The sequence below is a fragment of the Sylvia atricapilla genome, chromosome 8, assembly GCF_009819655.1.
Source record: "Sylvia atricapilla isolate bSylAtr1 chromosome 8, bSylAtr1.pri, whole genome shotgun sequence".
Classification (NCBI taxonomy): domain Eukaryota; kingdom Metazoa; phylum Chordata; class Aves; order Passeriformes; family Sylviidae; genus Sylvia; species Sylvia atricapilla.
The window spans coordinates 675730-685276 of NC_089147.1; the positions used below are offsets into that span (position 1 = coordinate 675730).

At 59.2% G+C, this 9547-nt stretch overlaps 1 protein-coding gene across 1 annotated transcript; it reads left to right on the top strand.

Moving 5' to 3' along the window:
• The first annotated feature begins 331 nt into the window (after positions 1 to 331).
• Positions 332 to 9539, top strand: BNIP3 (BCL2 interacting protein 3). Its single transcript, XM_066323387.1, has 6 exons — positions 332 to 423; positions 2897 to 3086; positions 3629 to 3713; positions 6787 to 6893; positions 6968 to 7117; positions 8621 to 9539. Exons 1-6 carry the CDS (start codon positions 387 to 389, stop codon positions 8670 to 8672), a joined length of 621 nt encoding a protein of 206 aa, XP_066179484.1. The 5' UTR covers positions 332 to 386; the 3' UTR covers positions 8673 to 9539.
• Positions 9540 to 9547: the final 8 nt, after the last annotated feature.

Genomic DNA, 9547 nt, shown 5'->3' on the forward strand with positions numbered 1-9547 from the left:
GCCGCCGTGAAATCCGCGACGTGCGGGAGAGGCCGGCCGGCGGGCGGGCCGTGCGGAGCACCCAGGGGGCAGAGAGCGGGAGGGCGAGGGACGTGCTGCAGGAACCGGCCTCGTTATCCTGCTTTTCCCCGTTATCCCGGTTTTCCCCGTTTTTCTCCGTTTTTCTCCGTTTTACCCCGTTTTCCCCCGTTCCCCCGCCAGCCCCTCTCCCTCCGCCATCATGGCGGCCTGAGGGGGCACGCGCCCTCCCGCCCCGCCCCTCCGCCCCGCCCCGCCCCTCCCGAGCGGCCAATGGGCGGGCGGCGCGGCGCTGACGTCACGGGGCGGGGCGGCGGGCGCTGCGGCGGGCGCGGCGCGGTCAGTGCGTGTCCCGCCGCCCGCCGGCCATGTCGCGGCAGAGCCCCGCCGAGGAGAACCTGCAGGGTAAGGCCGCGGGCAGCGGGCAGCGAGGGCCGCGGGCGGCTCGGGGCTCCGCGGGGACCCGCCGGGCAGCGCTGGGCGCCGTGTGCCCGCCGCAGTGCGTGTCCGGGCCCCCTTGTCCCCGGGAAGAGGCCGGGGGGATGTGGCTCTGAGCTGGGCTCGGGTCGGGCGTGGGGATCGGCTCTTGGGTGGCGCTGAATTCGCCGGGAAAGGGGAAAATCCCGGTGCGGTTGACACCGTGGTTGTAGTGATTTAAGGGGACATTCTCGTCGCTCTGTGGAATCCTGTTTCCTAATCTTCAGCGTTGGAAGCTGTATGTTAAGAAAACGAAGCGTTCCGGGGCTGATCGGTAGTTGGCAGAGCTGGCCTGTGCTGGGCTGGGATATCGTGACAGACCCCTCTGTCCCGACCCCGTGCCGACCCCGAATGCTGCATCGCCTCTCGTGGGCTTTGGTCTATTTGCATTTCCAGCTCCATAAAAACACAGCTGCTTTTACCTTTAAATGCCGATATCACAGCCTGTTCCGTGCTCCAGCACAGCCTTGGCTCTGAGGAGTGACCAAAAGGAGAAGGAAAAAAAAGGGGAAATTGTAAACCACATCCAGTGTCCTCTTGCTGCCGCAGTCGCAGTCCTCTCCCTGCTTTATCCTGCATTCCCAGCGCCGTACCCAGTAGGATTTCAGCAGATAAACTCTTAATTTGAGCCCTAGTGGTTATGGTCGTTCTTTGGTAACAACTTGAGCTTCCATAAATTTCGGGGGAAAGGGTAGGGAAGGGTTTAACACACTCCCCGCCACATGCCAGGCACTGTCACATGGAGGGAAAATTCCAAACAAACCCAAACAGCAACAAACCGGCTGTGAAGGAAAAGGGCTTTTGGGGAGAAGCGTGTTTCCAACCCCAGTGGCCTGGAATGTTTTTATCCAGGCTGATTTGTGGTGCTTTGGCCAGTGCTGGTCTCTGGATTTAGAAGGGAGTTGGTGCCCATGAGGCAGTTTGGCTTTGTGCTGTTGCCGTTTGGTTTGGGAGCCCTCAGTCTCCTCCCAGCCAGGATATCTGGGGTCTCTTTGCTGCTCTGACATTCCTGCTGATCCCCTGCCCTGGTTTCTCCCCACCCGCATCCCTGTGAGGCCGCTCTGAGCTGTGCAGGGCTGGCAGGGACCTGCAGCCCCAGCTGAGCCCTGAGCTGTGCCCAGCCAGTCTCTGCCTGTCCCTGCTGCTTCCCATCCTGCCCCTGAATTCGGGGAGTTCCCCCTGTCCTCACTGCTCTGTTCCCTGGGCACTGCTGTGGCTGGGAATCCCACGTCTGTCCCGCACTGGGATTCCTCTGGCGTTGGTGTAATTCAGGTATTTTCTGTTCCCTGAGCTCATTTCTGGGGGGCTGGAGGGGCAGGACACAGGGAATGGCTCCCAGTCCCCAAAGGGCAGGGCTGGATGGGATTTGGGGCAGGAATTGTTCCCTGGCAGGGTGGGCAGGGCTGGCACAGGGTGCCCAGAGCAGATCCCTGGCAGTGCCCAAGGCCAGGCTGGACACTGGGGCTGGACACTGGGACAGTGGGAGGTGTCCCTGCCATGGCAGGGGTGGCACTGGGGGGGCTTTGGGATCCTTTCCAGCCCAAAGCATTCCAGGATTCCGTGGGGAGGGACCGGCTGCAGGCCTGCAGTGAGCTGGCCCTGCCCAGGAGGAGTTGTTATTCCCTCCCGTAGGAAAACAAAGCCCATGTGACCGTGTTAAATATACTGCGAGGAGCGAACCCATGACAGCCATTGCCACACTGCCGCTGTTGCCTAACAGCAACACCTACAAACGGGACTGAAAAAACTGCACAGAGCAGTCCCCGGGCCCTGGAGCCCGAAATAGTGGCAATGAACGAATAACTGAACTTTGGCAGCAAAACTCCTTGAGATTATTTTGACTGCCACCTATGGTGAACAATAAAAATCGAGTCTATCCCAAAATAAAAGATCTGGATGTGCAGAGAGAAACACCATGTACTGAGCAGCTGCTTCCCGGGCCTGTGAGCCTTCCCAGCTCAGCCGCCTGCACTTGGCATTCCGTCGTGTTTATGAGCTGGGAGGCAGGGCTGGCTCGGTGTGCCTGCGGTGTCACTCGGGGCAAGGCAGGGTCCGTGTCACTGCACTGTCACTCGGGGCAGGGCTGGCTCTGTGTCCCTGCGGTGTCACCCGGGGCAGGGCTGGCTCCGTGTCCCTGCGGTGTCACTGGAGGCAGGGCTGGCTCTGTGTCCCTGTGGTGTCACTTGGGGCAAGGCAGGGTCCGTGTCCCTGCGGTGTCACTTGGGGCAGAGCTGGCTCTGTGTCCCTGTGGTGTCACTCTGTGTCCCTGCGGTGTCAATCGGGGTAGAGCTGGCTCTGTGTCCCTGCGGTGTCACTGGGGCCAGCAGCCCAGGGTCCTCGTGTCCCTCATGGCTGTAGCAGCCCCTGAGGCCCTGGGCTGACTGTGCCTTGTGCCCAGCAGGGTCCTGGGTGGAGCTGCACTTCAGCAGCAATGGCAGTGGCAGTGGCAGTGGCAGTGGCAGCTCGGTGTCTGGGGGCAGCCAGGAGCAGGTGCCAGCCTCCATCCACAACGGGGACATGGAGAAGATCCTGCTGGACGCCCAGCACGAGTCGGGCAGGAGCAGCTCCAGGGAGAGCTCCCACTGTGACAGGTGAGCAGGGGCTCAGCCAGGGTCACCACGGGGCGTCCCAGGGCAGGGACAAATGTCCCAGGGCTGTGTGGGGTATTCACATACATGAACACACATCTACACAGAGGTGTATTGTGTGTGTGCTCTGTGTTCCCATGTGTGCAGGTGTGTGCAGAAAGCAGAGCACATCTCCAGCAGTGGCACACCACAGCTCAGCCCTGGGCAGGGGCTCAGGAGTGCCAGTAATGCACTGGCTGGACTTGGATGGGCTGGGGGGTCTCCAGCCTAAACTGTGTTTGGAAAGACCCAAACTCACAGCAGGACCTGGAACTGCCAGGCCTGGCCTGGCCTGTGGGGATTCAAACAAACCAAGCCCCACTTCACTCCTGTGGTTTCTGTGGAAGTGCCAGGGCGCAGCAGGAGTGTGTGCAGAGGGAGCAGAGCTGTGGCTGGGCTGTGCCCCTGCGGCCCCTGGGCCATGGTCAGGGCAGCTGTGGGCAGAGGTGCCCAGCCCCAGGGTGTCCCAACAGCTTCACCTCCTTCCCTGTGTTCTGTGTGTGCAGCCCTCCTCGCTCCCAGACGCCCCAGGACAGCCACCGAGCCCTGGAGGTAGAGAGCCACAGCAGTGGGGAGAAGAACAGCTTCCAGGTAAGGGCCTCACCTCTGCCTCCTGTGCCCGGGGGGGACAGGGCCCTGGGGCAGACACTTCACACCTCACAGTGACCCTGGCAGACCCGGGCTGGCTGTGTTTGTTCTGACACGTGGGCTTGGTTTGGTCTCTCCAATCTGTGACTTTTCCAGAAGGGTTTCACCCTCTCCCTTTGGCTGCTGACGGGGTTCATTTCCTACATCCCCCACCAATGCTGAAACGCCCCTCCAGCAATTTAGTAGGAATTTTAAAAGTTATTTTGACAGCAACAAGAGTTTCTAGAGTCACTTAAATATGGCAGCCAAAAATACACAATTCCCAGGCCCTGTCATAGCTTTGATTCAGGTATTTTAACAACTAGTGCCAAGCCTGAATACAAGCTGCTCTGGAAAACTCCCTGTTCTTTCTGATTTCCCTTTGGAGGTTTGTTTACCTTGCAAGGAAAATGGATAAACACATTTGCAACGAGAGTGGAGGAAAGGTTGTACATTGACCATATTTAATCAATACAGGGCTTATTGCAGGATGACAGGCTGAAATCTGGAGCCTTCACTGTAATAAATCAGCTTTTAATATGAAAAATAATAACTTACGAAACATTATGAGGAAGGAAGTAATTCAAGGAAGTGAATTTTTCTGCATCATTTCTACAGCTGCTGCCAGACTCTGGGGGCTCAGCTTTAGGTTAGCTAAACGTAGTACTGCAAGTTAATTATTACTGGAAATTATTCTTTTTGTATAGTCAGAAACACCCTTCAGCTGTTTACGGATCATTATTTAGACTTTGAGAACAAATAACCCCAAGTCAGAAAGCCATCAGGATGCCTGGACAGTTTTATTTCCATCCTGTGTGTGTGTGTGTGTGCATGGAGAGCTGCTGGAATTCTGGGAGCAGGATCTATTTTTATCCCAAGGCCTGGGCTGTGTGGAATGGAGCCCAGCTGAGCCAGGAGCTGTGCCCTGACTCAGCGTTTGTGCTGTCACTGCACCAGGGCCGGGGGCTTGTGCTGTCAGCACACACACCACCACGGCCCAGGGACTGCAACTGTCCCCTGCCAGGACCTGCCCAAGGACTGCCAGTGACATCTGCCAGCTCTGGGCCTGGGCACCCCTGTGCCAGTGTCCTTCGGGGCAGGGATCCCTGTGCCAGTGTCCATCTGAACTGGGACAGGACAGGGATCCCTGTGCCAGTGTCCATCTGAACTGGGAACTGGGATGGGGCAGGGATCTCTGTGCCCAGTGTCCATCTGAACTGGGATGGGGCAGGGATCCCTGTGCCCAGTGTCCATCTGAACTGGGATCCCTGTGCCAGTGTCCATCTGAACTGGGATGGGGCATAGATCCCTGTGCCCAGTGTCCATCTGAACTGGGATGGGGCATAGATCCCTGTGCCCAGTGTCCATCTGAACTGGGATCCCTGTGCCCAGTGTCCATCTGAACTGGGATGGGGCAGGGATCCCTGTGCCAGTGTCCATCTGAACTGGGATAGGGCAGGGATCCCTGTGCCCAGTGTCCATCTGAACTGGGATAGGGCATAGATCCCTGTGCCCAGTGTCCATCTGAACTGGGATCCCTGTGCCCAGTGTCCATCTGAACTGGGATGGGGCAGGGATCCCTGTGCCAGTGTCCATCTGAACTGGGATAGGGCAGGGATCCCTGTGCCCAGTGTCCATCTGAACTGGGATAGGGCATAGATCCCTGTGCCCAGTGTCCATCTGAACTGGGAACTGGGATGGGGCAGGGATCCCTGTGCCAGTGTCCTTTGGGGCAGGGATCCCTGTGCCAGTGTCCATCTGAACTGGGAACTGGGATGGGGCAGGGATCCCTGTGCCCAGTGTCCATCTGAACTGGGATGGGGCAGGGATCCCTGTGCCCAGTGTCCATCTGAACTGGGAACTGGGATGGGGCAGGGATCTCTGTGCCAGTGTTCTTTGGGGCAGGGATCCCTGTGCCCAGTGTCCATCTGAACTGGGATAGGGCATAGATCCTTGTGCCCAGTGTCCATCTGAACTGGGAACTGGGATGGGGCAGGGATCCCTGTGCCAGTGTCCTTTGGGGCAGGGATCCCTGTGCCAGTGTCCATCTGAACTGGGAACTGGGATGGGGCAGGGATCCCTGTGCCCAGTGTCCATCTGAACTGGGATGGGGCAGGGATCCCTGTGCCAGTGTCCATCTGAACTGGGAACTGGGATGGGGCAGGGATCCCTGTGCCCAGTGTCCATCTGAACTGGGATGGGGCAGGGATCTCTGTGCCCAGTGTCCATCTGAACTGGGATGGGGCAGGGATCCCTGTGCCAGTGTCCATCTGAACTGGGATCCCTGTGCCAGTGTCCATCTGAACTGGGATGGGGCAGGGATCCCTGTGCCAGTGTCCATCTGAACTGGGATCCCTGTGCCCAGTGTCCATCTGAACTGGGATCCCTGTGCCCAGTGTCCATCTGAACTGGGATAGGGCAGGGATCCCTGTGCCCAGTGTCCATCAGGACTGGGAACTGGGGATATTTGGGATCTGTGCATGAGGATTAAAGGCTGGACTCTGTGATTTCACTGCCAGGGCAGCCTTGTCTCAGGCACACAGGGGATATGGGACATGGGACATGGGACATGAGGTGTGGGCTATGGGACATGGGATGTGGGGTTTGGGTTATGGGACATGGGCTATGGGACGTGGGCTATGGGCTATGGGACATGGGTTATGGGACATGGGCCATGGGACATGGGACATGGGACGTGGGCTATGGGACATGGGACGTGGGCCATGGGGCATGGGCTATGGGGTGTGGGCTATGGGGTTTGGGCTGTGGGACATGGGCTGTGGGCCACGGGCTATGGGACATGGGACGTGGGCTATAGGACTTGGGACATGGGCCATGGGACGTGGGCTATAGGACATGGTCTCTGCCATTGTCACCCCACTCTGAGGATGGATCCCGGCTCCCCGCCTTGCTCTGGCAGTGAACACTCCGGAAGGGGCACGGGGAGGTGTCAGGGCTGGCTGGGGGTGTCCCTGCTGCAGGGCAGGAGCTCTCCCAGCCCTGCAGGCTCCCGCTGAGCCCTGCCTCCTGGTTGCAGTCTGAGGAGGATTTCCTGGAGAGGAGGAGGGAGGTGGAGCGGCTGCTGAGGAGGAACGCCGATTGGATCTGGGACTGGTCCAGCCGGCCCGAGAACATCCCCCCCAAGTGAGTGCTGGCCCTGCGGGGGGAGCTCCTGCTGCAGGCTGCACCCAGCCCTCACACTCCTTCCCCAAATCCAGGGAATTCCTCTTCAAACACCCGCGGCGCACCGCCACGCTCAGCATGAGGAACACCAGTGTCATGAAGAAAGGGGGGATATTCTCTGCCGAATTCCTGAAGGTTTTCCTCCCATCCCTGCTGCTCTCTCACCTGCTGGCCATTGGACTGGGGTAAGGTTCCACTGGAAAAAAACAGATGTTTTTACCTGCTTTCATTGTGGTCTGATTGTGATTCCCAATTCTCTCTTTGTCCGAGAGAAGAGTAACTTTTCTCCATGAACGGGGGAGGTGGTGCTTCCTGCCTGTGGTATTGCTGGATGCTGGAAGTTTTCTGCTTTTCTCTCTGGCTGAGAATTTCTCAGAATAATTAAGGAGCAGGGAAATGAGGAATTCTGTACATTGGAACTGTAGTCATACATCACTTGGCTCCACTGGAGATGAGACTCTTAATCTCACAAGTAGGAGACCAGCGAAGAGAAAACCTAATATTGAATAGATTTTAAAATTCCATAGACATAGATTTAAAAATATTTAATACAATTTTCAATTACTCGATATATTATTAAATTCCTTCCTGGGAGGGATGGGGGGGGCCCTGTGACTGTCTGAGGCCATTAAACAATGGAAATTTCCTTCCCACATCGGCGTGGGGGCAGTGCTGGGGCTGGGGAGGGGTCCCAGGGCAGGGGCACTCCCTGGGGCTGGTCCCGGGGCAGGAGCACTCCCTGGGGCTGGGGCTGGGGCTGGTCCCAGGGGCTGGTCCCGGGGCAGCTCCGTCCTGCTGGCTGCAGTGGACATTGCAGAGGCAGTGAGCCGGCAGGGAGTGTTCCCTGCACAGCAGCACGGCCTGGCTGAGCCCTGCCCTGGCTGAGCCCTGCCCTGGCTGAGCCCTGCCCTGGCTGAGCCGTGCCCTGGCTGAGCCGTGCCCTGGCTGAGCCCTGCCCTGGCTGAGCCCTGCCCTGGCTGAGCTGTGCCCTGGCTGAGCCGTGCCCTGGCTGAGCCGTGCCCTGGCTGAGCCGTGCCCTGGCTGAGCCGTGCCCTGGCTGAGCCCTGCCCTGGCTGAGCCCTGCCCTGGCTGAGCCGTGCCCTGGCTGAGCCGTGCCATGGCTGAGCCGTGCCCTGGCTGAGCCCTGCCCTGGCTGAGCCGTGCCCTGGCTGAGCCGTGCCCTGGCTGAGCCCTGCCCTGGCTGAGCCCTGCCCTGGCTGAGCCGTGCCCTGGCTGAGCCCTGCCCTGGCTGAGCCGTGCCATGGCTGAGCCGTGCCCTGGCTGAGCCGTGCCCTGGCTGAGCCCTGCCCTGGCTGAGCCGTGCCCTGGCTGAGCCCTGCCCTGGCTGAGCCCTGCCCTGGCTGAGCCCTGCCCTGGCTGAGCCGTGCCCTGGCTGAGCCGTGCCATGGCTGAGCCCTGCCCTGGCTGAGCCCTGCCCTGGCTGAGCCGTGCCCTGGCTGAGCTGTGCCCTGGCTGAGCCGTGCCATGGCTGAGCCCTGCCCTGGCTGAGCCCTGCCCTGGCTGAGCCGTGCCCTGGCTGAGCCGTGCCCTGGCTGAGCCGTGCCCTGGCTGAGCCCTGCCCTGGCTGAGCCGTGCCCTGGCTGAGCTGTGCCCTGGCTGAGCCGTGCCATGGCTGAGCCGTGCCCTGGCTGAGCCGTGCCATGGCTGAGCCGTGCCCCATCCCGCAGGATTTACATCGGGAGGCGCCTGACCACCACGGCGTCCAGCAGCACCTTCTGAGGCCCGTGGGATGGTGGAGCCGGAGCAGAGCAGGCTGAGCTGGAGAGCAGGAGGTGCCGAGGAGGGGAGCTGGTCGTGGCGCCGTCGTGTGTGTGTCCTGTCCGTGTCCTGTTTTAGTTTAGTCTAAAAATGGGAAGGGAGACGCTGGAGCTCCCGTGTCACATAGAGCCTTCTGGATCAACCCCTGCTGGATCAATCCCAGAGCACGTGGCAGATGCTGTGATGTCCCTTAGTGCTTTGTAGTGAAGTACCTGAGAATTAGAGCAGCCCCGTGTTTGAAGCAGTGCCAGCTTTCAGCAGCCCTTGTGCTGGGCCGTCCATGCCGCCGCTCCTGTGCCTGTGGAGGCAATGTCCCTGCCCCTGCAGTCCCCACAGGGACGGGGAGCCCAGGCTGTGGTGGCCTTACAGATCCATCCGGGGATTCCAGGGGCTGGCACCGCCCCGGGGCACGTTTTCCTCTGGTAGGTGTTGCTTAGTTCACTTCGGTGGGAGGTGGAAAGTGTTGAGACACAGTGGGAAGAGATGAGCACGTGGGTAAAACTCCATCAGTTTGTCCTAGTTCAGAGGTAGAATTTGGATTTAGTGCCTACTAAAAGCTGCTTTTGCCAGGACATTTATTTAACCCCTAGCAGTTACTGCAAGTTCTCTGCTGTACCTACTGCAGGCTGTCGCTTCACAGGCTTTACCCGTCCCACATAAACCCGCACCCGACCCCAGCCCTGGGCAGATGCACCACAGGGTGGCTTCTCCTTGGTTTTTACTGATGCAATGCCTTTCCCCTCAGTGATTTTACCTTATTTAATGAGAAAATGAATGTTTGCCAAAATATCATGTTTTATATATTTAAATAAAAAGGTTCCTGGTGAACTCAGAGT